This window comes from Balaenoptera physalus (assembly GCF_965194825.1).
Source record: "Balaenoptera physalus genome assembly, chromosome: 4".
NCBI classification, from domain to species: domain Eukaryota; kingdom Metazoa; phylum Chordata; class Mammalia; order Artiodactyla; family Balaenopteridae; genus Balaenoptera; species Balaenoptera physalus.
The window spans coordinates 60,933,242-60,961,158 of record NC_138891.1 but is presented as its reverse complement, the minus strand read 5'-3'; the positions used below and the strand labels follow the sequence as shown (position 1 = coordinate 60,961,158).

The 27,917-nt window shown below is 43.0% G+C and overlaps 1 protein-coding gene and 1 long non-coding RNA gene across 6 annotated transcripts in view; both read right to left on the bottom strand.

Annotated features, from left to right (window-relative positions):
- The window catches only part of LOC309660587, a 137,656-nt gene that overhangs the window by 28,596 nt on the left and 81,143 nt on the right, over window positions 1-27,917 (bottom strand). For all 5 annotated transcript variants that reach the window (XR_014263477.1, XR_014263478.1, XR_014263479.1 and 2 more), the window contains one exon: window positions 14,812-15,097. This is a non-coding gene — a long non-coding RNA (uncharacterized lncRNA). The remainder of the gene's footprint in view (window positions 1-14,811; window positions 15,098-27,917) is intronic.
- On the bottom strand, window positions 1,010-2,378 carry SOX2 (SRY-box transcription factor 2). The gene has a single exon (XM_082461412.1). The coding sequence runs from the start codon at window positions 2,241-2,243 to the stop codon at window positions 1,272-1,274; it is 972 nt and encodes a 323-aa protein (XP_082317538.1). The 5' UTR covers window positions 2,244-2,378; the 3' UTR covers window positions 1,010-1,271.

Below are 27,917 nucleotides of genomic sequence, written 5' to 3'. Positions count from 1 at the left end.
ATTAATCATCCAGCCATTTATTTGTTGCACTTAACATTAGCACATGCTACTGGACTAGAATACCAAGGTTTTAGGTACTTTGCTTTCTTGGCTGAGCACAGTATATTCCCCGAGGAGTTGGGTATAATCACAGTGTTATCCAAATAAATGAAAGACTCAAGCATAATTTCAGTGTCCATATTTCAAAAATTTATTTATCTCAAACTGTGCATAATGGAGTAAAAACTTAAGTTGAAAATGTACCTGTTATAAGGATGGTATTAGTTCAAATATATACATGGATTCTCGGCAGACTGATTCAATAATACAGAGCCGAATCTTTAAAATACAACTACGGAAAATAAAAGGGGGAAAACCTTAAAATATCACAGTAAATTTACAGAAATATTACAAACCATAAGAAAATATTTCAAACACAGTAATTTCATGTTTTTTTTTTATCTGAACAAAATGGAAAGTTGGGAAACAAAAAAAGCTATTATAAATTACCAACGATGTCAACCTGCATGGCCATTTTTGCTTTTAACAGTAAGTTAAAAAAATTTAGTACAATCTAAAACTTTTGCCCCTTTAAAGACCACGGAGATGGTTTTGCCAGTACTTATTCTAATTTTTTTCCTTTTGTACAATTTTTAAACAATTAAAATGTCCAAATCTGATTAATTTTCTTCTTTCCACGTTTGCAACTGTCCTAAATTTCAGCTGCAGAATCAAAATTCAGCAAGAAGCCTCTCCTTGAAAAATATTGGCAAATTCTCAGCTTATAAACAATGGACATTTTGATTGCCATGTTTATCTCGATAAATACTGTACAAAAGTTGCTTGCAAATATTAAAACATTTTTTTTCGTCGCTTGGAGACTAGCTCTAAATATTATTGGTAAAGACTTTTGCAAACTTTCTGCAAAGCTCCTACCGTATCACTAGAACTTTTAAAAAGTTTTGCGTAGTTTTCTTTCCTCCAGATCTATACAAGGTCCATTCCCTCGCCCTCCCCACCCTCACCCCAGGTTTTCTCTGTACAAAAATAGTCCCCCCAAAAGAAGTCCAGGATCTCTCATAAAAGTTTTCTTGCCGGCATTGCAGTTTTTGCGTGAGTGCGGATGAGATTGGCGTTCTCTTTTGCAGCTGTCATTTGCTGTGGGTGATGACTTTTTTTTTTTTTTTTTGAGCGTACCGGGTTTTTCTCCTTGGTGTTTCTTGCTCTCCTTCCATTTCCCTCTTTTTCTTTGAAAATTTCTAACCCGCCCCCTCCAGTTCACTGTCCGGACCTCACATGTGCGAGAGGGGCAGTGTGCCGTTAATGGCCGTGCCGGGCACCGGGCCGCTCTGGTAGTGCTGCGACATGTGAAGTCTGCTGGGGGCGGCGGGCTCCGGCACCTCGGCGCCGGGGAGGTACATGCTGATCATGTCCCGGAGGTCCCCGGCCTGGCAGGGCGCCCTGGAGTGGGAAGAAGAGGTAACCACAGGGGGGCTGGAGCTGGCCTCGGACTTGACCACCGAGCCCATGGAGCCAAGAGCCATGCCAGGGGTGCCCTGCTGCGAATAGGACATGCTGTAGGTCGGCGAGCCGTTCATGTAGGTCTGCGAGCTGGTCATGGAGTTGTACTGCAGGGCGCTCACGTCGTAGCGGTGCATGGGCTGCATCTGAGCGGCGCCGTGCGCGTTGAGGCCCGGGTGCTGCGGGTAGCCCAGCTGGTCCTGCATCATGCTGTAGCTGCCGTTGCTCCAGCCGTTCATGTGCGCGTAGCTGTCCATGCGCTGGTTCACGCCCGCGCCGAGGCCGGCGCCCACCCCGACCCCGCTCGCCATGCTGTTGCCGCCCGGGGCGAGCAGCCCTCCCGGCAGCGTGTACTTATCCTTCTTCATGAGCGTCTTGGTTTTCCGCCGGGGCCGGTATTTATAATCCGGGTGCTCCTTCATGTGCAGCGCTCGCAGCCGCTTGGCCTCGTCGATGAACGGCCGCTTCTCCGTCTCCGACAAAAGTTTCCACTCGGCGCCCAGGCGCTTGCTGATTTCCGAGTTGTGCATCTTGGGGTTCTCTTGGGCCATCTTGCGCCGCTGCCCGCGGGACCACACCATGAAGGCGTTCATGGGCCGCTTGACGCGGTCCGGGCTGTTCTTCTGGTTGCCGCCCGCCGCCGCCGCGGTGGAGTTGCCGCCGCCGCCGCCGCCGCCGCCGCCGCCCCCCGAAGTTTGCTGCGGGCCCGGCGGCTTCAGCTCCGTCTCCATCATGTTGTACATGCGGGCGCTGTGCGCGGGCCCGGCCCGCCGGCGGCCGCCGACCCTCGGCCCGGCCGGGACTTTGGGGGCCCGCGGGCGGGGGGGAGAGGAGGAGGGGAGGCGGGCGGGGGTGTCGGGAGCTCAGGGCTCCGCGAGGAAAATCAGACGAAGAATAATTTGGGGGAAGAAAAGAGAGAGGCAAACTGGAATCAGGATCAAAAAAGCGCTTCCCTCCTCTTCTGGCCGATCCAGCCGCCGCCGATGATTGTTATTATTATTTTTTGGAAAGGCTTAAGCCTGGGGCTCAAACTTCTCTCCCTTTCTTTCTCTCTCCTCTTCTTTCTCTCAGTCCTAGTCTTAAAGAGGCAGCAAACTACTTTCCCCCTTTTGCAAACACTCTCTTCTCTGCCTTGACAACTCCTGATACTTTTTTGAACAAGTTAATAGACAACCATCCATGTGACGGGGGCTGTCAGGGAATAAATGGGTTTCCAGCGACCAATCAGCGCGCGGCGGCTCCTCCACTCGAGCCCAGCCTCGCCGCCGGGTTTTGCATGAAAGGGGGCGGGGCCTGCCGCGCCGCCGGCCTCGCGGGGGAGGCGGGGGGAGGCGCGGGGAGGAGGGAGGGGGAGGCGGCTCCCACAGCCAGCCTGCCAGCCACTGAGAAACCTTTGTATCCTCTCTCGCAGCAACAGGTCACACCACACGCCTTTTCGAAGGAAGTGGGTAAACAGCACTAAGACTACGATTTTTTTCTTCTTTAAACTTAATCTTGATTTACTCTTTGGTGCGGGCTGCTGAAATGAGGAGGGGGCGCGAGAAGCTGAGGTGGGGTGGGGGAGGGCAGAGGGGGTGGCTCAGGGCGACTGTCCTCCTAGTATTTCGGGAAACCGGCCGTGCTGGAGTTGGTGTGTCATTGTTCTCCCGCTCCTCCGCACACTGCCCCCAAATCCAGCCGCTCTAGCTCTTCTCCCTAACCTGGCTCGTCCTCTCGCCCCTCTCCCTCCACGGGAGCAGACGATCGCTCACCCCCTTCTCACACTGTCCCGACAAGAAGTTAACAGACGGAAAGCTCTGTCCTCAAAACCCTCCTTGCTTCCACGTAATTCGCTCTGTTTTAAAAATAAACTCTGCTCGGACTGTGCGGCCTCTACAGCTGAGGCCGGGCCGGGCCTGGGTAAGCAGCCGAATCCACGCTCTTCCCTGCCCAGCTCAGCCCTCTGGGCAGGAAACCACAGCTTGGCTCTCACCCCAGCCACATCTCCCACCCATCTTTCTCCACTCAGTCGGGTGCAGAGGGGACGCTCGTCCTCTCTCCCATTTTCCTGAGCTTCCCCCAAGGAGGGATCTCAGTGGTGTGGTGTTCCAAAGAGGGCTGGGGGAAGAAAAAGGTCCACAGAAGGACGCTCAGAAGTGCTGTCTATGGGGGAGGGTAATCTCAACTTCCTGGCATCCCAGGGCACTGCTTGGAGGTGGCTTTTGAGACGCACTCACAAACTCCCTCCCACGCAGAGTTCCCAGGACTCAAGCAGGACCAGCCCTGGCATTTCCCCCACCTACTTCTACCGCGGTGGCCCATCGCCCCGACAGCCTGGGTCTGGGGCTAACCCCGGAGGGGGCTCCGGGGCTGGGAGGCGGGGGTGGTGCTCTCCAGGCACAGGTGCAGGCCGGGCCGGCAGGAGGAAGGCGACCAGGATTGGGGAAGGGGGGAGCCCGGCAAGGCCCGGGCTGGAGGAGGATGGGATGGGGGGCGGGAGTAGGGGCTCAGGAATCCTGCCCTCCTAGGACCCAAAAGGGTAATTTTAGCCGCTCTCCCATTGTCCCGACGTAAAGATTTCAATAGGTAGGAGCTCAATGCGCAGAGCAATGGCAGCACGTCCGTTACAAATAGGTAGTTTTGTTTCTCTTGTTGTCGCTACACGGAGTCAAACAAAGCCCCGTCTAAGTTTCCTTCCACTCTCTTGTTGGGATCTTTGTGGCTAAAATGCACTTGACTACAAAGCGGGGTGGGGGGGGGAGGGGGGGCGGGGAGAGGAGAGGAAAAAAAAAACCAAAACCTCGATGCCATTTCTTTTTTTTATAAAGGGCTTAAAACCATCAGGGTTACTTATTTTCTTTCTTCTGTAACACTCTCTCCGCCTCCCTCCTCCCCGATCTACCCTTACTCACCCTAATAAAATGTACTGAATAGTATCTGTCGGCCACGTTCCATTTATTATCTTTACAAAACTGCATTGTTTTGTTCCTTACTAACCTTCTTCCCATAACCTCCAACTTCTCCAATCCCTACCTTCCCAGGCTTTTCTGTTCTTGTCAAACTCAAGATAAGTATGCTCACTGGAAACCCAGAAAAGTTGTGAAAAAGTTGCAGACTTTTCTTAATAAATTATTATTTCCAATCAACCTCTCCTGCCCCTGCAGTTTCTCCTTTTTGCTCTTAAATTATGTTTTGTTTTAGTTATTGTGAATCCGGGAAGGATGAGACTAGCCTTCTGAAAACTCATAAATATATAGTACTCTTCAAAATAAAGCAGTGTCTTCTGTTTATTCGAGGTGTAATATTAAGCTAAACAAGGACCTGGAAATTAGGAAAGAGGAAAGGTTGAGAAGGTCTGGAGAAGAGAAGGCGGCCACCGGCTTTTCAGCGCGTCTGGTTTCAGGGATGTGGCCGGTGCGCCCCCTACTGGTGAATTCGCTTTTCCCAAGACTCTTGCTTTCACCTTTAAAAGGTGTTTGGAAATAATTAAAGAAAAAAAAATGAGGGGGATGGGAGTGAGAGCAAATTAATTACACGTAATCTAAACAAAAGAAAAGTTAACATATCGTATAAGCTATGGAACCAAATCACAAGAGTCAGATTTAATTTTCTTAACTTAGAAATGTACATATAACCTCGAGATAAGTGGGAGGTTAAACCATGGGAAAAAATAGGTACAAATTATGAGATTCAACATATGAACGAATTATGATTGTCCAGACGCCATGAAGGGCAGGCCAAGCATTCACTTTGTGATTGTGTACGCATTGGTCTATGCTTAATAGCATTATTCGGAAAACTAAAAAAAAGCTTATGGATAATTAAGTTTGAAGAAAAAAAAAGCACAAGGGGTTGATGTGGATAATGGTGGTGTATATATATTAAAATAAATATTAATAATGGATGGTTATAGAAGCAAATGTTATTAATCTCTCTCTCTCTCAAAGGTAGTAGTAAGAGGCACAAATTTTTCCTTGGTATGATATATAAAAGCTTTTATACATTCTCAGATGCATGTGTTTGTGCCTGAACTCTATAATAATGCATTTAAGAGGTTAAAGGGGCTGGCTAGGTCTTTTGTTAATTGCTTTTATCATATAAATAAGCTATGGAAATACATTACAATTGTGTTATCATTGGTTGCATTTATTTACAGCTTTATTTTAATTAAGCCTGCTGTACTTATCAAGGCAATAAACTACTGTGGCTGGCGTTTATGCATAATAATGTGCTATGAAAATAAGATTAAAGAAGATGGTGATAGCAGAAACAATTTTCTCATTAGATTTTTTAGAACATATGCATTAAAAAAATCAGATCACCGGCCACTCTATTTCAATCCAGCACCATCAGTGGGCCCTAAATATAATAATAACTATAACAATCATAATAGATGACAGAAGCAGCTCTGTTTTAGGTTTATAACAGACGGCTACAGTACTAATAACAATACACCGTTGACTACTGGGGAATCAAAATAAGACTTGGAAGAGGGTGCTTCATCCTCTGAGAATTTAAAATGTTGTCATTGGCACAATTTATGAAAATTGAAAGTGCTTAATCTTAAGACAGTGTAACATTTCCCTTCCTTGGGCAGCAGAAAGCTACACACTTTCAGAGTAAGATTAGAAATTAAAAACAAAAATCCTTAACTCCCAGGATATTCTGATTTGATTTTGTTTTATTATAGGCCCCAACTCCAAATCCTTAACTGATTAAGTGTAACTCAGTTTTATTTAAAAATCTTTTGCATTGATATTTCCCTCCTAAACTCCTCTCATCCCTCCTCAAGTGTTATAGCTGAAGCCAACTAACAATTTTGTGGAGACAGGGGACTGTAGACTTATTTTTTCTCCTTAGTGGCAAATAGAGGTTTAACTTGCAGTAATTAGGTGAGAACTAGCCAAGCATCTTACTATTATGATGCTTGTTAAAAAAACGCTTCTTTTCTGCATCTGCATTTGAGTGTGTTCCCCTCCTCTCTTAATCTTCTTATGGAAATGAAGGCAAACGGCAGGGAACCTGCAGAGTCTTGGAGAATGTCCTTGTTAACTGGAATTTCTCAGCATTGCTAATTAGCAGAGTTTGACGACCACCAGTATTGGGGGGAAAGCTCTGTTTAACCACTCACAAACCATTCCGAGGAAGAGCAGACTAATTTTATTTTGTAATTAAAATCTGAAAAGGGCCCTATTTGACAGTTAGGGCTATGAGAGTTTTATCTCCCCGTGAAATAATTACTGCCTTGATAACTCAATTTTCTGAAAAATGTCAACTGTGGGCTCCAAAAGTTTTAATTTCATTACGTAAGGAAAAAAAGAGAGAAAAATAGAAGAAAATATACAGAGAGGATTTCTAATTCTGGAACTTGTTAAATATATTAGGAGCTAGATTTGGCCAAATGAAGGGTTGTTTTTCTCCTTTTTTTAAATCATGTTTCCTTCAGATCCTAACCTTCCAACCAGCTCCAGGGAAAGTGACCATAGTAGTGATCATACTGGAATGAAAGAAATCATACCAGTAGTGTGGTAAGTAAGAGGCAAATAAAACTAAAAAGAGAAGTACGGCAACCCAAGGAAAGTTCCTGATTTTAAAAGCCAAAAATAAAGGAGGATTTCAATGTTTAGGACAATGTTGGTACAATCTGGTAAGATGAAGTTTTATTGACATTTATCCCCAAACACAAGAAAAAAGAAAACTGGGAATTATAAAGTAAGGAAATCGGGTATAAGCCAATTTTAAAATGTTTCCTTCTCCCTTCTAAACTGCAAAAAACCTCAATCACTCCAAACTGGATTATGCCATAAGACTTTCAAAATGATCAACACTTGATTCTCCAAGATTTATGAAACAAACATAGATAAATGAAGGTAAAGAAAGGTATTAGAGGATTTCTTTTCCTTAAAAGAGCATCATATATTCCTCCCCCCCAAATCAATAAAAAATAAGCTGGAAAAAGTTAGAATATTGAAAGTAAGAGAAAAAATTAGAATAGAATTGTACTGTTATCAAACTTCATTTGCTTTAGACTGTGAAGGATCCCTCACAGGAAATCCTAGAGGGGATACTTCAATTTTTATAAAGCAATTTTCAAAATGATAGAAACTCTTTCATCTACATTTCCTCCATTTTCTTCCTATGGCCAAACTTGTCAGATTTTGGAAGCATGAAGGATTATTGACAGGAACAGAAATAATAAATGTTTCTAGCTAATACAAAGAACTAGCATATACTTCTATCCCTTTTTATTTATTAAGGCATAGATATGCATATGGATGCATGGTAGATTGACAATTTAAAATTGCTTAATCATATTTTTTTCTTCTTGTCTCTCCCTTCAGCACCTTGCCTTTAATTTCCAGAAGTGGTATTACACATAACAAATGAACAAGGGGATAACAAATGCTATTTCAGTCCAGACCCAATTTCACCAAATAATTTCACTCAAGAGCTGTAAGGACTCTTGAAACCTAAGGAATGCAGGGCTGCTCTGCATTCAGCTCCTTTTTATACTCATTCTCTTTCATCTAATTCCCACTGATGAAATAAATACATTTTTAAAAGAACTCAATAGTTAGAAAACTAAATATATTTCCCCTTTCAAATTACAGCAACAGAAGTTATACACAATCACTTGTGTATGTCTTCAGGGTTATATATGATAATAATCATATTGCTTACAGTATTATATATGTACATCCTTCATATATTCCAGCTTAAATATTTTCTGGGAAAGAGGGTTCACACTTCACAATTTCATTTCCATTTCTGAATTATCAAGCAATTATAACATAAGATTCTGTCTCTGCACTGCAGCTATTGTCCAGGGAAAAATTCAGTGTGGCCATTAAATCATCTAATTATTTAAACAGAAATTCTCTTTTTAAAAAGACAAAATGAAAATTTAAAGAGCTGCCACCAGTGGTTTTCATTTGCACTGAAAAAAATGAACCTATGATTTTGATATTAAAATTTAGGAGAAACAAATGAAAAACAAAAATAAAAGCCCAGCATACAGATTACCGGGAACTGCAAATGGGCCAAAAAACCCATGGGCCTTTTCACACCTCTAAATCATTGCTTGGGAGTCTAAATACAAATCTCCCTGATTCACTACACTATCTTGTGCAATTAATCATACCAAAGGAACGGGGTTTCCTTAGAATCCTAATTTTCCAGTGACCAGGGTTGTTACCCTCATTTTAGGAAATAGACGACTGTTTCAAATTCTCCAACTGTGATTACTTCATTTAGTTATGACCACAACTTTTGTGTGAAAAATAAATGTAAGTCCACCTTAAGGTTTCTCTAGGCCATATTAAATGACACATAAATGACACCCCAGTGCGTGCCGGGCTCCACACACACTGTACTGGCAATCTACCAAGCAGAGAGAACATCTTTCCCTTAGCCTGGTCCCTTCCAAGCTAGAGCAATGGGATTTAATTTTCTTCCTTCTGGAGATCTCATGGCGCATACTGCTCCTGTGTTACCTGCAAAATCCCCTTTCCTGAAGTACAGTCAGGCATAATACAAAGTCACAAAAAGTGACAACTCAACAACCTCAGAAGGCAGAGGTGTTTGGCACCCCAAAAAGCAAGTTGGGGGAAGAAAGCTCTGCTTAACGTGTGTGTGAGGGATAGGAGTACTATCAAAGGAAAAGGAAGAAAGACTTTCACCTGTTTCCATGAAAAGACATTGAAAGCAAGCCATTAAAAAAAAAAAACACCCTACAATCACCATCAGCTCTAAACAAAACTGTTACCCACTTTTTCTCCAAGATTTGCAGCATCATCTAGCCCTGGAAAGTGCTCTAAATGAAAGTACACACCCATCCTGGGCGGACTGGCATCAAGGCCTCCCATCGACATCTGGAGCCCTCTCCCAAAAGCTCTTCTGCTCTCAAAAGAAATGTCTGAGAAGTCTGCCTTCCCAGGGGTCCACTTCTGCTCAAGCCCTATTGCCCCCCCCCCTTCCAGCCCCAGCTCAGATGGAGTTGGGCTTCCAAACCCATCCCAATGGAATTCTCAGATTGTTAGCCTGATAATCTTTAAAGGCTCCTTCGGAGCTGGGGCTCTGACTTTTATCTCCCCTCCCACCCTTCTTCCCTTTTTGTAGGCTCTCCCCACTCCTTTTCCCTCTCACCCCACCTCCCCTTAATTTGAAGATCATTGACACGATAGGCTGTAATGAGTCCTTCAGAAACTGTTATGATCTATGGTGACAATCTCTGCACCTAATTCACAGATTATTGACAAGCACTGTGGGCTCAATGGTGTCAAGTTGTACTTGTTTCAACACCCTTCAGCAACCCACATAGCAGCTGGGCCCTGGATTAGGACCCACAGTCTGGCAGTGCTTATCTGCCTGCTGAGTGGTGGAGAGATGAGTATCTGTCTATACCCCAGCTCCTTCCCAAGCCGGGCTGTGCTTTCTCCCTGGCGCCTTGTCTGTCTCAGGGTTGGATCAAGTGAACTAAAGGATCTTCAAAGTTTAAAGACAAAGTAAAAGAGCAAACAATGATAAATGAGGGTTCATCCTTATAATCTTGGTTTTAATAATCAATCATTTTCTCCATCCCCAAATAGCTACCAAACTCCAAGCCCCATATACTCGCTTTCAGAATGAGGTTTGGGTTCACCAGGAAAGGTGTGAGGGATGGAGGGGAGAGGGGGCTGAGGACTTAGCACTCAGTGGGCCCAAAGCTAGGCTGGCCCATCCTCCCGGATCGCCCTCAGAATCGGGCAAGATTGACCACTTACAAAGCAGGGCGCCCAGCCAACAGGCTCGGGCTCTGGCCTGGACACTGGGACAGGAGATCAAAAATGCCCGCCCCGCCCCTAAAGGGCGCTTTGCTGCTGCGGAGAAAACACAGCGGGTTGCCAGCGTTGCGGCTCTGCCTGCTGCTAAGGAGTCAGTCACTCGCTGCCCCCTCCCCAGGCCCCAAAGATGGAAGGGCTGCTTTCCTGCTTGCCGCCGTGGGGCGTGAGATTCCAGTAGGGGCTGAGGCCGCGTGAAACCACAGAAATGACACTGTGCTGGGAGAGCTGGGTGGTATTCCCAGGCCTAGGCCACCCACTTGTTTAGTTCTTTTTCCTAAACTAGGGGTTGCGCTTTCTCCCTGGGTCCTGGGAATCTGGGGGCGCACTGCCTGCCCTCCCTCAGCCAGGTGCGGCTCCTCCCCTAGCCTTCTCCCTACAGGTTGGGACCCCCGCAGGGCAGAAGGGGGTTGTGTGAAATCTCAGCCTGCTTTTGCAAATTCTACATCACTTCCGAACAGCAAGCATATACCCTCTTTAGCTGGGCACCTCCAAGATTCTGCTGGCTTTGGCCTCCCAACGCCGCAGGCAGCCTGGGGCCACGGCTGTCAGAGCACTGTTTGTCACCTTAACGGGGTTGGCACCAAAGTTGGCCCAGACTTAATGTTTCTGTACTGGGGACTAGTCTTTTGGTGAAGCAAAGGGTGAGGGGGCTTCTCTAGCAGGGAATCCCGCTTGCCCGTCATTTCCATAGAATTCCGGGTAAAAATTGATTTAAAGCCTTGATTCTCTCCCTGCCACTGTATCCGAACTCATTATTGAGAAACATAAGCCGAGATTCGATTCTGGCATCAGAGGGAGAAAGCGTCTCTCATCTCACCGAGCAGCAATTTCCCTGAAAACACAATCTCAGATCTTCTGACTGTGGGAGGTGGGAAGAACGAATGTAAGACCAACGTTAAAAACAACTTGAGTAGCCACAGTATTAAATATTTTAAGAAGTAATTCTGTTATGAAAATTAAGCTAATTTCCTTCAATAGGCAAACTTAAAAAAAAAAAAAAAAAAGCAAACAAGCAAGCCATAAACTTCTTGAGGTTTTCATCTAAAAGTTAAAACTGTACGTACAATCCACAAGATCCAAATCATCAAACACCTTGTTGAGACCATTTGTGTTCATTTTTTAGCACACACATTGTTTCAGTCTGATCTTAAACACCTAAACAAACCCATATTTTCCCACTGTTTTAAGTTCAGAGGATGTGTCATTTTATCTTTCTGAAAGAATTCAAAGTGTACTTTTGCCCTCACTCTCAGACCAAAGAAAAAGTCAAAGCTCTTTCTCATGTAGACAGGTAGTTTTTGAAAGTGTAAAAAATACTCCTCTTCCCCTAGGATAATTTGGATTCCTGGTCAATGAAAATACTGAATTTAAAAAGAAAATACTCTTTATCATTGGCACACCTTTCCTGGAATCCTACAGTTCAGGAAAATAGAGAGAGAGAGAGGTGTCAGGCACCTGTTTCTTAAAGAACATCTGGAATTTAACTGCTAGGTGGGAAAGGAAAAGTTTGATCAAGATTGATTTGGGGGAAAGGAAACATTCAAAGAAGAGACTGACCTTTTAATTACAGTCTGAAAATAAAATTTTAAAGAAGCAAGTTATTTCGTTTACTCAGAGACTCCGTTACTATACTTGAAAGGGCCTCTGAGGGCATTCAAGATGCTGCTGACAATGTCAAAACAGCACGCAGCACCATCTTTCGTTTTATTTTTTGAAATGTGGACAAAACGGGAGAAGTAACTTTTGCTTGGTTCTCCACTGCTACAGAGGAAAATTCTCACTTTCTCTCTCTCTTTTAAAATCATGCTTCTCTACCTGTTTTCATACCGCTAAATCTTTAAAAAGAGTCCCAAATTCAAACGGGGGGTAGGAAGTGGCTGCCAGGATGTGAGGAGGGGGAAGAGATTCGTCTTTATTTTATATTGAATTAAAATTGCTTTATCTCCTTTTAACATTTTATTGAATTAAACTTAAATTATCTTTCAAGGATATAAGAACTTGTTTCCCCTTCCCATCTGCTTTTTGGAGGGTAATAAAGAGTTTTCTCTAACCCCAGAGCAAGGTTCTAGTCATTTCCAGGACTGGCGCTGCGCAGCTCCTACTGTGTCCAACAGGGGGCGCTGGCCACGAACCTGCGCAGCGGCTCAGCCACGCTTCACATCTGAGCCGGGTTCTAGCCCCTGAAGGCGAGAGCCGCTCGCGGGGTCGAGTACAGAGCTTTAGTCTTCGTGGATAAAAAGAGATTAAAGGCTAAATTCTTTTTTGGGGTGTGTGTGCGTGCGTGGGTATGTGTGTGTGTGTGTACGGGGGGCGGTGGTTAACAATTTTAACCAACTACGAAAATGTAGAGCTTTTTATCCTTTGATGTTCTCATAAAGAAACTCCTATCGGTGGGGGAATTACACGGTTTCTGAGCCAACACTGCAGCTACAGTGTGGGGGAAATTATTTAATTAAAAATATATTTTTCCATCTGTTCACATGATCTTTTTAGAAGTACTTTAAAAGCTGACACTGATCCCTTTGGCCTGTTCACCCTGCCCCAAGTTTCAAATACTTTAGCTATTTCGAAGGCCCTTCTATTAATTTGAAGGGGGGAAAAAAGAGACCCAAATATTTAAATGCCCCCAAACAGTTACTCCTCTGCATCCTTTTTCTTTCTTTCTTTCTTTCTCTCTCTTTCTTTCTTTCTTTCTTTCTTTCTTTCTTTCTTTCTTTCTTTCTTTCTTTCTTTCTTTCTTTCTTTCTTTCTTTCTTTCTTTCTTCTTTCTTTCTTTTTTAAATAGGGACTTTTATGTGATTGACACATTTCACATTGCCTATTCTGCAAAGCCAGGTATAAATGACAAGAAGCGACTCTAAAAATTTTTTTTGATGTTGGACTACATAACGCCCAAGTATAAGATGAAATCTAAATAAAATTGTAATCCACCCACCCCCACGCTAACTTAAAAAAAAAAGAAGAAAAAAAAAAACCTTCACCTGTATTTAAATAGCGTGTCTTTAATTACAGCAGTTGGGGATGCATGAGGCTGAAATGAAATTAGCAGTCATTACCAGTCCTTTAACTCTGTGGTGCTTTTGATCAGCACTAAATTAGCTTTCCAGTCCTAACAAAGACTCTACAGCAAGCAGTGGGCTGTAAATAAGACAGCGCGACCTGCCCTCAACACCTTTTCTCTTGTCAATCATAGCTCTATCATTCAGCCCAAGATTAACCTTTATCTACCAAATTTTTTTAAAAAAGGAACGAAAGAAAGAAGAAAAAGAAAAAGGAGGCGGGAAGGAAAGCCCCCTTACCACCACATGTCGAAATAACAGAGGTTCCTAAGAGCCCCCTTTAAATTGTATTATAATGAGCCCGTGTCAGAATCTGCAATTTCCAAATCATCCCTCCTCACCCCACCCCGCTACAGCTCTCGAGTATATTAGAAGAGTCAGAATGCTGTTCAGGTAGGTAAGGAATCCCTTTCCCCGAATTACTAGTTGGGCATGGGCCACCCTCCGTAAGTCAATTTGCCATTAGCCTCTCCTATTACTCTGACAAAATTTCGGGAGAGGAGGAATGTTTGAGGAGAAGACATTGATAATTTTAAGGCATGTACATAAGTTTCCGGGATGAAAACAATCAATTTACTCCACTAATAGTCTCTAGTTTCTAAGTCTGCGGAGAAAAAAACCACCAACAGCAGCAACAAAAACCCAGCTGCTTTTCCCAGTACTGAATTGAGAAAGTAAAACACTGGTTCAAATTGCCATTAGAGGGCGCCAGAGAGCAAGCCCCTCTCCCTCGCACAACTTCCCGCAGAAGCCCTCCTAGCTTCCAGCTTCGCCATGCTATGTAATTCCTTCTCTCAGGTAATATTTCTTGCTTATCCTGCCCTCTTGCTTCTCTAGCCCCCTCAATGTCAATCTCTCATAAAGAACAAGGTGTCGCCATGTCCCTTTCCTTTTCTTTTCACATCCTTCCCCCCAGCCACCACCAAAATAGTAAGATGCCAGATGAAACGGTAGCAACCCCTTAATGATATATACCTTTTTGACTCAAATCACTCTTTCCACTCTATGTAATCGTGGCATGGAGAAGGTTCTTTGTAGGGATGAAATGTTGGATTTTAATATTTTTTAAATGGAAGGCTGAAAATTTCATTTCTGCATTTCTCTCTGGGGGCTCACGGATTTCTTTATTTTCATAGAAAAGGAAACACACACACTATTGCATGGCAGCTGATTATGTTCAGTGCTAAAACTGCTCAGAAGAGAATAAAATAATGTCATTTCATTTCTGCATTTGTCAAAGAAATCAAAATTAGTATTTAATCCCAAAAGTTAACGCTTTCAGACTTAAATCTGTCTGTGTTAAATGACTGCCACACAGGGTGTATTTCCACATCTCTTAAAGGTCAAAAGAAAAAAAAAATAGAATGAGAGGAGAAGAAAGTGAGTTGGGGGGGTGGGCGGAGAGGAGTGAGCTAGCAGTGAATGTCAAAGTTGGGTTGCAAGCTACTTACATGTCCATGTCAGATCAGGGTGTTGTCTTGTAGCAGTTTGATTGGCAGGTAAAAAAGCGAAAGAACGTGAGGGCTCCCTGAGCCTCTTGTCAGCCCAAGCTTGATCACTTCTCACCGGACAGAACGAGTTGAAGGAGCTTGCAATTCCCCTCTCATCCTCCATCCAAAGCACCGTGAATCCATTTCGGCTTTTCTTCCCCCCAGTCTCTCCATCAGCCTCCTGCCTTCAACCGCTTCGCCTTACACCAGCCTCCAAGACCTAGCCTAGCTTTGCCACTGCAATCCCCTGCAACAAGAAAAATCGTTTATGGCTTAAAACCCCAAATGGCTGATTTTTTAAAAGAGAGAGAGAGGGAGAGGGAGAGAGAGAGGAGAGAGAGGGTGAGGGGGAGAGAGAGGGGGAGCGAGAAGAATGCACCCAGAGAACAACAAAAAAGTCAGTTATCCTAACACTGCTCTATCCCCCCACCGTACAGAAGAAGAATAAAAAAAAAAGCTTTATGTTTTTTCAGTGGGTATTCAAAGATAATTTGATGCCATTGTTTCTGCTACAGATGGTTCTTTTAAATACAATAACACGGCTCTTTGTGCAGGCTACCCACAATAAAAATCGAAAGCGTTCCCCTGAATAACCATTTTGTTCTCTCTTGTATGGGGCCAACAAAAGATGCCGTGAGGTAATGGGTTCTGTTTATTGAAGCCATAGAATAGGGGTTTGATAAAGATTTTTTTAAAGCAGAAGACCTTGCAAGGTCAGGCTGATCTCTTCATATTTTTTTATTAAAATATTTGTCCAATAGATTATTCCTTGGTGCAGCTGCAGGTTTCCTCCTCGATTCTTAATCAGCTCAAACATCTGTCTCTTTGAGGAGGCTTTAAAAAGTCTGCAATTGTATCAATGGTGCAGGAACCTTATCAAATACTGGGTTTTTAGGCTCAGTGCAGGCAAAGGCAATGGAGTTTCAATTCTGTTTGGTCCTGATGGGGTGAGGTGGAGGGCTGGGGGGGAGAGGAAACACACCAGCCCCAGATAGGGTGACTGGAGAAAACCAGGTTTCCTCCCCACCGCTCCCCACTCCCTGTTGGCCATGCATAACTGCACAAGCCAGACACACAGATCTCTGAGGACTTGAGATGTGTCTCCTGATCTCTGCAAGCTCCACCCGTGCATGCATGTTGGACAGGGGTTAGGCATGTTTTCTTACCACGCTCCCCTTCTCCTCTAGTTAGGTCTCCAATCCCAGAAAACCTAGGGTGGGATGCCATGGGGAGGAGTGGAACAAGCTAAAGGTTAGACTTTAGCACCCAAAGGGTCCTACTCTTGGCTCTCTTTCACTCACTGTTAGCTTTGACTCACTGATTGCTATCCTGCCAGGGGACTGGTGGCCACAGCCCTCCTGCTACAGTGCCCCATCCCCTCAGGCTTCTTCTTATAGCCACCCTGCTTCCCCCTCCGTTCCACAGAGAACATCTGCTTCCCCTCGCAGGGGAAGCCCTGCCACCTAGACCCAGCCGAGGTCTGTATCAACTTGGAGCCCTGAACACTTAGGCAATGAGGGTGCTGCAGGGGAAGATGGCTAGGTGTCTCTACCTTCCTATAGGAATTAATGCCAGGACTCTCTGGGCCTCCAATAGCCCAGAGTGACTGTAATCCACTCTCATGACTTCTGCTCTGTGTATCGTCACTTGTGGCAAGACAATAGTCTGGGGAAATGGCTTCAATCTTAACAACAAGTTTTCGTTGGGTTCTCTATCTCTGCCCCCTGCCCCATTTAGTCCTCCCTTTCTTCCCACAAACCATTCAAAATAAAAGAAAGATAAACCCTCAAATGAATCTCTTGACAGAACTGATCTTAGCTTCTACCTTCCCTTTCAGAAACAATAATATTATTGGTTTACAACTGGTCTGAAGTAATCTAATAAGGAATTCTTGAGGACTATTACTTAGACACCAATTAAAGCCTTTCCTACAAAACTTGAAAAACAAACACAAACAATAAAACAGAAAATTAAACAATATTTCACATGGTTGTTTCTCAATAATTCATTTTATATCTCAGGATGAACACCTTAATATTAGTTCAAAAGGAATGAAAGTCAGGACAATATTAAAAAGTTACACACATCCCAACACTCTCTGGATCAAGAAAACTGTGCCTATATAAGTGTGTGTTGGTGGAGGGAGGGAGTGGAGAGTGTAAATCAAGAGCAAACTTTAATGGAATAGGCTGAGGAGTGTTTTGCTTTCCTCACTGTAGGCAAGGTGGGAGGGGACGCATTATGCAAAATGGAAAGTCAACAGTAGAAATACCTACTCCAGCTAAAGGTGGAGTGGGAGACAGTACATGTAAAATGTTGAATCCAGTGTTTCATAACTTTGCACTACAAAAGTAATCCACTGAAATAACGGAATAATCTCTTCCTGCTTCCCTTGTCATACGTTTTTGCTGAATATCAAAACTTATAAAGGATGCCCCAACCTGATGAAAGCTATTTTCCTTCTCATATAACTGAAAGAATCTGAACTGCTTGTCCTCTTTCCAGCAAGGGAGGGGCTTGGGGCTGAATCTAAGTCTGTAAGATAGGAAGGCATCAGTGAGTACCCTAAGGTGTCTATTCAATCCCAGTCACAAGGAAGTTTAAAATCTCTCAGGTGGCCTCACTCTCCGGTTAAGGACAGGAAGACAGTTTTGTAGGTAAGCCTCCAAAAGTTGTCTCAAAAGCTGTAATGCAATGACATTCTATCTGACATGGGGGAAAACTTCAGCCTATAACTAAAAAATGTGTAATGTGTCACGGTGAAGGGCAAAAGTGACAAACTGCCTTGGTAGGTGAGGGAATCAAGAACCAGTTGCCTGCAACTGGAAAAATGCTTAAAGCAACAACAACAGCAACCTTTCTGTATCCACAAACTAATCTAACTGGTCAGCTCCTCTCTCAGAGCAAACACACACCACCAAAACGATTCTAAGTTATAGAAACGGCTTTCTGACGGGGTTGGGGAATCCGTGTGCACCGATTTATGGGTGTTTATAGGTGGCTCTGAACTGGAAACTTCACTATTCAAAAGGGCTTTGGGGCCAAAGTCGAGCTCTCCAGTTCTACAAGCAACAAGCCATACTGGGGAGATGGGGTGGGGAGGGCATACTCCCCCCCACCCCGGCCCCCCCTACTGGGAAGCATTCAGCAAGAACTACTCAGATTGAGGAAGGGAGGGAGGGAAGGAAGGAAAGAAGAAAAGGAAGGAAGGCAGAAAGGGAGGGAAGGAAAGAAGAAAAGGAAGGAAGGCAGAAAGGGAGGGAAGGAGGGAGGAAAGGAAAGGAAAGGGAGGGGAAGGGAGGGGAAAAGAAGGGAAGGGAAGGGAAGGGAAGGGAAGGGAAGGGAAGGGAAGGGAAGGGAAGGGAAGGGAAGGGAAGGAAAGGGAAAGTAGAGAGGGGATAAAAGAAGAGGATTTAATGGCAGAGGGGATTAGCAAGAGGGGCACCCGGGACCTGGTTTTAAATTGGCGAGTGCTGCTTATTAGAAAACACTGTACGCACGATCAGGGTCTGGATGTTCCAGGGAACCAGTGACCGTACAAATCATGAGTTTCACAGAGATGGCACAGTGCCGTGCTTTAGCCATCAGCTACCGTGAAAACTGTAGCTTCCCTCTCGCAGGCAATCCGTCATTCACTACTGGCCGCTCTACCTCTCCACACGGAAAAAAGTCGGACTCGGACGGCCTCTGGCGCGGCCTGGGCCCCGGGGACCCTCTGGGAACACTGGCGCGCGGGCGGGCGGCCGAGTGCCGGCCAGCGGGGCTCGGATAGGAGCCGCCCGCGCCAGGTCGGAGGGCGACTGCTTCCCCAGCCTGCGGAGAGTACCGGCCGCGAGTGCCTCCAAATACACCACGGGACTCTGAACGTGTTGCTCCCGTCAACTCGCCCAACACGATTCAATTATTCACTTAGACAAAACCAACACCACACAAGCCCGCCACTTGATGAGCTCTTAAAATGACAGGCAGGGGAGCGCGGCCAGGGCGACCCTCCGCCGGCCACGACCCGGTGAGGGACGTGGTTTAAATGCAAGGTCTTGAGATTGTAAAACCTAACCCGGGAGCGCGCGCGAGTGTGTGAGGAGAAAACCTCAGTTTTCAGAGCCACTAGAATAAACTTCTCGCTGAGCCTCGGCCCTCTCGCCTCCCGAGGGCCGCTGGGGCCGAGGGTGAACAAGTCTCGTCGGGTCGGGCCGGCCTTCTAGGTTGGCGGGGCCCTGCGGAACCGGTCCGCCTGACCCGACTGCGCTCGCGTGGGAAAGCGGAGGCTCGGCCGGCCTGGCTGCGCTTCCCCAGCCCCGGAGCCGCGGCATCCCGGCCTGCCCTCCGGCCCTCGTGCGCCGCCGCATTTCCCGCGCTCTCGGCCCGCACGTCCCGGCACGGCCCGCACGTCAGGGCGCGGCCGGCGCGGCTCCGTGCGGCCCCGCCTCCGGCTCCGGTTCCGGCTCCGGCTGCGAGAGGGAGGGCGGAGGCCCTCGGCGAAGGGACGGGCGGCGCCGACCGAGTGAGTGGAAGCCTGGGTCCCGGGCGCCTGCAGGCCCGCGTTCCCGGCCGCCTTTTCCCACGCTGGGCGCCCCGAGGGGCGGGCGGGCGCGTGTCCCTGACTCTAGGCTCAAGCGTGTTGGGACCCGCTTGTTTCAGCGAGTGCACAGTGTGGCGGGTTCGGTTCGTCCCCCAGTGCTCCGCATGTGGAGACCGAGCCCGGGAGAGCCCTGGGAGCGTGGGGAGCCGGGCGTCCTCCCCGAGGGCTGGGCGGTGGGCAACTCGACGACTCGAGGGGTTCAGGGAAGGAATGTGGGCGAGGAGGGCGGGCGCTCCCAGGGGAGGCGGCTCGCGGCTTCTCGGCCACGACCTGGGAAGCCCAGGTGTCGAAGGGGGGCCGCAGGCTGAAAGGCGGCCTGTTTCCTCAGTGGTCACAGACGCAGCGTGGTCTCCCTCCCAACTCGTGTTCCAACTTGTGGAACTCTCGGAGGTTCCCCCAGTCTTTGTTTTACGCTAAGAACGGACTAAGAAGGGTGTGTTTTTATAATTAAGGGGAAAGTTGGAGGTAGGAGTAAGGCCTGTGGGTAGCGTTCCTTAAACTTTTCTTGATAGATACAAAATGAAATTATACCTGCAATCATATGTTTGTGTTTATGTGTTAAGAGTATTCATTTAAAAATGTTGAACATTTTAAATATGCCACACATTTTGTGACTTTTAAAAAAATTTCTCACTTTATCAGTATTGTAGAGTTTCAGTAAATGGAAATGTCTCTGGTCTTTCAACCTCTGAGGGTAGTGGAGCGAGGGGAAAGGACCGTGGGATATCTGTCTTGTGTCCATTTGGCACAGTCTTACTAGTACCATGCTCCCAAGATAAATTAACTTGCATTTTAGTTAAAATATTATCATCATCTGCTGGACCTCAAGAATAACGTAAACTGAGGATATTTTCCAAATGTACACCTATGCAGTATTGTAACTACCAGAACACAGTTGGATTTGATAAGCTTGCATTTGAACCAGAATTTGTATAGTGCAGCTCCAGGAACACATTTGCAGACCCAGTGCAAAAGCTGTATGTACATAAATGTTTGGAAAGTTATCCCAAAGTGTGATTATTCTTTGTCTCTCTATTTCAGAGGCCCAAGAATGGGCAGTTGGTATGGATGACTTACCGATACATTCTTCTTTTTTTAAATGTGTATATATATAATATATATATATTTTATATATTTTAAATGGAGTATAGTTGATTTACAATGTTGTGTTAGTTTCTGGTGTACAGCAAAGTGATTCCGTTATGCATATATATATATTCTTTTTCATATTCTTTTCCATTATAGTTCATTATAAAATATTGAATATAGTTCTCTGTGCTCTACAGTGGGTCCTTGTTGTTTATCTATTTTATATATAGTAGTGTGTATCTGCTAATCCCAAACTCCTAATTTATCCCCCGCCCCTTCCCCTTTGGTGACCATAAGTTTGTTTTCTATGTCTGTGAGTCTGTTTCTGTTTTGTAAATAAGTTCATTTGCTGATACTGTCTTAAAGAGAGTAGAAACTGTAGTGAATTTTGGGAGAAAAGGAGCATCCCATTTAAGGTTTTGCCTGTGGAAAGAAGTTAATGATCCAAGGAAACTGATTCTAGGGATAATTTCTATTTACACCTTCCCTTCCAATCCCTTCTCCTAACATTCTCCATTCACCCTCGAAGAAAGAGCAACATTCTATTTGCTTGAGGGTAATAAGAGCAAAGGAACTAACCTTTAATGGCCATCTATTACGTACCAGCTACTTTCTCTTATTTAATTCTCATAATAATCTTATAAAATTGGAATTTTTATCCCCCCTCCTTTTTTTTTTAAACAAAGTAAGGGAAGATCCAGCTGATTTAAGTATCTGTGGCTGGGAAACAGTAGATCTGGGTTTGAAATCTAGCTCTATAATCTAAAACCCATCATGGTCTTTAAAATCTGCTAAACTGAGTCCAAATAGATTCAAGTAAGCACCACTGGTTACTGACTATTGCGGGTTCAGGAGGAAACTGTGAACAGTGTGTGGTCTTGTCTTTTTCTTCTCTCCTTTTTCTGGAAGGCAGCTTCCTAATTGTGGCTCTCCTTAGGATCTTTTGGCTATGAAGAGATTGACTTGAAGCAGGGATATAAAATTCTATGTCTTTTTCCTGTGCCATACCAAAGTTGAACCTAGAGTTTAAACTCAGTTTTCTGCATTTAGGTCTCAATTGGCATCAGGTTTAAGGCTACCCATAGGCTGGCTTGGTCAAGGTAATGATTTCATGAGGACAGACTCACATAGGTCAAACTAAGTATCACTCTTAAAACTCCAGCCTCAGAAACCAAAAGGGTGGGAGGGAAATATAGTAATAACAGAACACATGACTGCTAATTAACCTTATTAACAACTGCAAACCAGTGAACATTTATATTTTTATTTTCTCAGAAAGGCAATTAATTTTTTTTTTTGCCTTCTATTAACTACCTTTCCCCCCCAGATAATCACCTATATCAAAACCACCCTTTAAAAGGTCAGTAGAAATTATTTTAAGACATTCAAATATAAAAAAGTATTGTTATTTTAATAGGCACTGTGGATAGTTTAATTTGTATCTTGTATTAAATTAAACATATGGTGAACAGGGTATAATAGATTTTCTATAATTTAGCTGCCAATGTGGCAACAGCAGCCAGTTACTCTCACCAGCAGACTTGTCAGTGGTTTGTTTACTAGCTTATTTGAATTAAAATAAAGCTTCGCTTCTGCTGACTGCACATCATTATCTATGAGACCATAATCCTGCTAGCAAATCCTATATCTTCCAGAACTGGCTCTTTTGTTTGGGATTACTGAGAGCTTAGCCTATAACAAAGAGGAATAAGGCATCCCTCTCATCCTCATAATTAAGTGTGGGGACTAATTTAGAAACAAACCCAGAAAGATGTACTATTTGGAGTTATATTTCTATACAGAATGGAAGAGAAACAGGATAGGCCAAACACCTGATTGTTAACAGAATGTTTAAACTATTAAGCAAGTGTACTACAGGAATCCAGCTTGTTAAAATTAAGAGCAACAGCAAATAAGGCATTGATGGCCTTTGCACAGGGCAGTAATTCTGTATGAAGGATCTGAAGGTATGTTTGGGAAGAGGAAGTATTAGGGTGTCAGGCAGGAGAAGATGTGCTGTATGCTTTGTGAATGACATTTATTTTGTTCTTTCGTTATCCTAACAGACTGCACAATTAATAGTTATTGTTATGAGCAGAGTTATTAAAATACTGAAATAAAAATAACAAAACAGTTTTTTATTCACTGGAAAAAATATAACTGTCTTTGGAAATTGTTAACATTTTACTAACAAGGTACATAAAATTTAGCAAAAAGAAAAGAATGGGTGATTTCCTGGCTCTTTCCATACACCCAGCTCAAAACAGACCTTCATGAATTCTGGTAGCCCAGTAAAATCTATGTTTAAGGAAAGAATTTCACAACTAGGATGTACATAAAAGCAGCTTTTACAATCCACCATCCATATATAAACTGATGCCTGTTTCTTAAAGAAGAGGGAAAACACAAGGGTTGATTTATCAATGTCCTTAACATTAATTGTCACAGATGGGAATTCTGAGGACCTATGTGAAACAAAATCAGACTCTGGTGAATTATAAAGCAGGTCCTTAGACTTTAAAAACATTTAGGCAAAGTGACAGTTCAGAACATCTGTTAGCCTTCTGTCTGAGTATAAACTAGATGTCATGGAGTGCACAGCTGTAGGCATTTTAGGCTTTTTTGCCAACATCTGTCACAGCAGTACAATAATATAGGTAATTATCAACACCTTATATAAACTATTTGCTATTTTAATTTTTAGAAAGAGTAAAATTAGTGTTACAATCCTTGGCAAAAATAATTGAGATGAATATAGTCATTTTGCTCTAAAAGATGAATAAGTGATCTGATCATTCTTTGAAAAACACACATTTTAAATATTTTCTGCAGCCAATATTGGTATTGTGCCATTTCGAAAAGCAAAATTCTAAGTGATTTTTTTGAAAAGATAAAAGTACAAGTTAAATAAGAGGGAGGGCAGAAGAGGCCAGTAATTTGCTTTTCAGAGCAACCAAAGGTGTGATATGTTTTGTGATAAAAAGATAGAGTTTAATACCACACAATTGTGGCATTAATTGATTCCATATTCATAAAGATTAATAATTCATTTTATAATGTCAGTGTAGCAAAATCTGTATTGATGAATTATAAAAAATTGTCTCTCTCCCCTCTCCTTGCTCTTCTCAGTCCTAGAATTTTGCAGAGAAATGGCATATAAAACTATAATTCACATCTTGCCATCTTAGTAACTAAAGTTAATTTGAAAGGGTTGGCACATCATATAAATCCAAGGACGCTTCATTGTTTTAATGCCACCTGGATACGGATCATCTACAGTGCTCCTCCTAAGGTACTGGGAATTATTGTCTCACATCTGATTCCCTTGACCTGTACAATAGTTGTGTTTCAGTCTAAACTCGAAGCAGCAAGACTATATTCCAAAGCACCTGTTCTGGGGAAGATGCCAGTCAATAATGTCTTATTGAAAGATCGGGCCCAGCTAGAGAAAATAAAGGAATTGAGCTGCAGTTGGATTTCATCATCTAAACATGCAATGTAATCTTAACCAATTCATTACACACTCCTTTTGTTTCCACTACAAAGGGGATGTTGCCTTTATCAGAGGTTGTAATTCCAGTATGTTCAAGCAAAGACAAGGGAGAAATTGAAAAAGTGCTATCAATTCTACCCACAGCCAGGAAGAACTGTAGGGTCAGAAGGTCATTATCACTGTCCCATGTACAGTTCAGACTAGACCACAGATAGCTCAAGTTTCCACACTGCAGTAGAAAGGTATCATAAAGGAGACTCACAGAAAATACTGAATAGGAATAGGAGTCGGAAATCATATTCTTGAACACATTTGATTTAACACATGAAGAATCAAATGAAGTGAATCTCTATTTGGAAAATAGTCATGGATACTTAAAATTATGCTTGCTTAGAACAGTCTTGTGAAGGAGGGAAATTTTATTCATGAAAGGCCAGCGTGGCAAAAAAATGAGTCACAAATGTCAATGTTCATAATCTAAAGGTCTGGAAAGGGTCAAAATGAGAAAGAGAAGGAGGAAGTAAATATAGATATAAAAGGCAGACAACTTGGCCTGAAAGGAAGGATTAAAAATGAAAGAAAATGACTAAAGGAAAAGAGAAATGTGATAGATACTGATGAAGAATAAGGCTTATGGGGATTCAGGGAAGAGTAAATGAAGATATTGATTACCAAATGGGGTATTAGGGACCAAATGAGAATTTAGGGCCTTGTGAGTGTCAGTACTTCCTAAAGAGAGTTATCAGCTGTAAGAAATTAGTCTTGCGGAGAGAAACATTTAAAAATAATTGCTTAGTAGTATTGTTTTGAAGTCTGTTAAAGTGAGTTCATTTGATACTTCTTAGTGCCATATTTCTTTACCACTGAGGAGAAATCAATGTATTTTGATGTCTAAGAGAGGGGGGAAAAAAGAGAAATTAACCCATTTCCCAAACAACTTGGAAAATTCTTTATTTCTAATGATGAATTCTACTCCTTAAGGACATTACTTTTTTCCCATCAGGTTTTAAACATTTGGGACAGAATAATAGAACAAGGGTATCTGCAATATCAGATATCAGAGTGAGCTTCAAAATGATTGGATTAAAACCATCTTCACTACAGTGGTGGTTTATAAGGAAATACACACTATCTCAGAGTTTATATTGTGAATATGAAGGTATATTTGTGTTTAAATATCCCTCCTTGATTACTTGGTTCTCCTTGATTGATAGGAATCATACTTTGTTAGGGTCCATTTTATATGTTGAAAATTATTTGCTGGAAGTCAGAGCTAGCTCTAATCAACCCTCTGAAATAGGCATAGTTTGCTGTCAGCATGCTCTCATCTTCTCCCTCTTTTGTGCTATCGCTTCTCCCCGCTTGTGCCCACTGCCCTCATCTTCCTTCATTAAGTATCTTAATCCAGGCTGATCTTTCCTAGGTAGTGTCCCAGGCTTGCTCCATCCTTCCGTTTTCAAAATTTGAAACAAATGGCTAATAAATAGATTCAACCTAATGTAGTAATGACTGGTAATAACATTGTGTTCTTTCTTTAAAGTTACTAGCTTTATGGCAGAAGCTCTTTGAAGGGGGAGGTGGGCACAGATCTTAGTCATTTTTGTATCCTCTGTATCACTCAACAAAGTGCCTCCCCCATAATAAATATATATTAACTCCTAATTGAATATTTGTTGTTTTATGTTTTTCTTCCAAAATCTATATATAACTGAGAGTAATCTTATGTTTTTTATTTTTAAATTTTATGTATTTATTTTTTAGGTTCCAACAGTTAGAGAGATATAGCAGTCAAGCAGAATTAGAGTCTTTAAAAGTGATATTAATTTTTTTCCTTACTAATATTTATTACAAACACATTAAAGGAAAAAATTTAAAGGAAAATGTCCTCTATAATACAACCTACCTAACAACATAACTTAAATTTTCTATATTCCTTTCTGGTCTTTAGTACACAGATAATTAAAAATTACATTTGTAGTACACATATTTTTGGATTTTTATGTTTGTTTAATTTTTGTGTGTTTTGAAATTGAATTTGTCTTAAAGGGACAAAGACTCTAAATATTAACATCTCTAATGATGAAATTTTAGACCTTCACAAAAAAATGGAATATATTTTTGGATTGGGGAGACTTTTTCAGAGCTCACTAAGGGCAGTGTATCTGAAAGTAGCTAATCTTTTATAGTCTAAATCATAGGATCTTCCATTTTAGATGGAGAAACTGGAAACATAGGATTTTAGGGACATAAAGTAGGCCTTAGAGAAAGAGAAGATTCAAAATGAGATTTAATAGTAGGTACCAGCTTCTATTTTGAATATTGATAACTGAAGGTATTTACCTGTCCTTCCCGGAGCCTATCTAGAAAAAAGCCTCAGATCTGAGTTTTTCTATCCTTATTCCAAATACATACCTTATAACAGTTTAGTCAAAAGGGTTTGGATGTGTAGACCATACTCACAGTGTAAAGAGAAATCAAATTAACATTTTTTATTATTAATCTGGTCAGTCACTATCACTTTTGTATCACTCCAGAGCCCTTAACAGAAAGAAACACTGGAATGTTTTGTTAATCAAGGGATCGTATTGAACACTTTCAAGTGTTATATAATTAGTATTTTTTACCACTGTAAGTCAAAAAGATTTGGAAGAACGGCCACATTGTGGAGTTTAGCCTTGAATGTCCATTACCAGCAAGTGGAATGATTAGAAGAATATGATGAACTAGTATATTAGAAATATGCACTTTAAAGCAGTCCATTTCTCTCATTTCCACCTACCCTGTTATGATCTTACTATCTGCTGTGGTACTTATATATTCAGTGCAAGTAGTGATCCCCTTTCTCTCTCTCTCTCTCTCACACACACACACACACGTGTGTGTGTGTGTGTGTGTGTGCGCGTGTGCGCGGGCTGCCCCTTGACACCCAGTTGCAGGAGAATGATTCATTGTGCTATGCAGTTTAATCCACCATTTCTTATTTAGATAGGATGGCATCTAGAGTATTTTTCCTTCCTAATATAAAACTAAAATCTTACAAGGCCACTGCCAACATGTAATATTGTCAGTCTAAACATAGGAGGTTGCTTCCTTCTTAAAGAAGGTTAGAGTTCATAAGATCATAGAGCAGAGCCCCCTGGAATTCTCTCCCTTATAACTCAGCTTGTCCTGAAGGGGCCAGAAATCAGGCCACAGCCCAGACAGAGAAAATTGTGCTACATGGAAAATGCAGAGCTGATTCCCATCTCACACCTGCAGAATCTGCTGTCAGCTGTTCAATTCTAAGTTCTGTGGCTTTTCTCCATTCCTGCCTGTTTGGCTGGCTAATTTATTAACTCCTTGTTATCTGCAGCAAAGACCGCATAGCCACATATTTATGGGATCAAGAAAAACATAAAAATGAAAGGGTGATTGAGCAGCCTGACTGAATGTTGTGTTTACTTCACTAAACCATTGCTGAGAGTTGTCTCAACAGCTGCACACAGTCCAGGGTGGCATCTCAAAATTCAGCCTTGACTCTCTAGCCTAGCTTCCATTCATTCCACCTCCAGCAGCCATCTAGCCATTCAGTACACCATCCTCATTTTATGTTGCAGGCAAAAAGCCAACCAAAGTATGGTCACATTTAAAAGCCTTTTAAGCAGTGAGCACCTCCCTCCTTTCCCAATTGTTCCCTGCTTTTTCACATTCCTAGTTAATAGGTTTTTAAAGCAGTTTCCCCAACTCTTTTCCTGCCACATACTGTCTTGCCTGGCATCTGTGCAGCAAAAGGCTGTTCTTCAAGAGGCTTTTAAATCCATTGTACCTCTTTGTGCCTTTCAACTGCTAACTCTTCAGGTATGGGCTGTGTTTCTTGCTTAGCATATTTTGCATGTTCCAAGCCATTCACAGCAACTACACAGC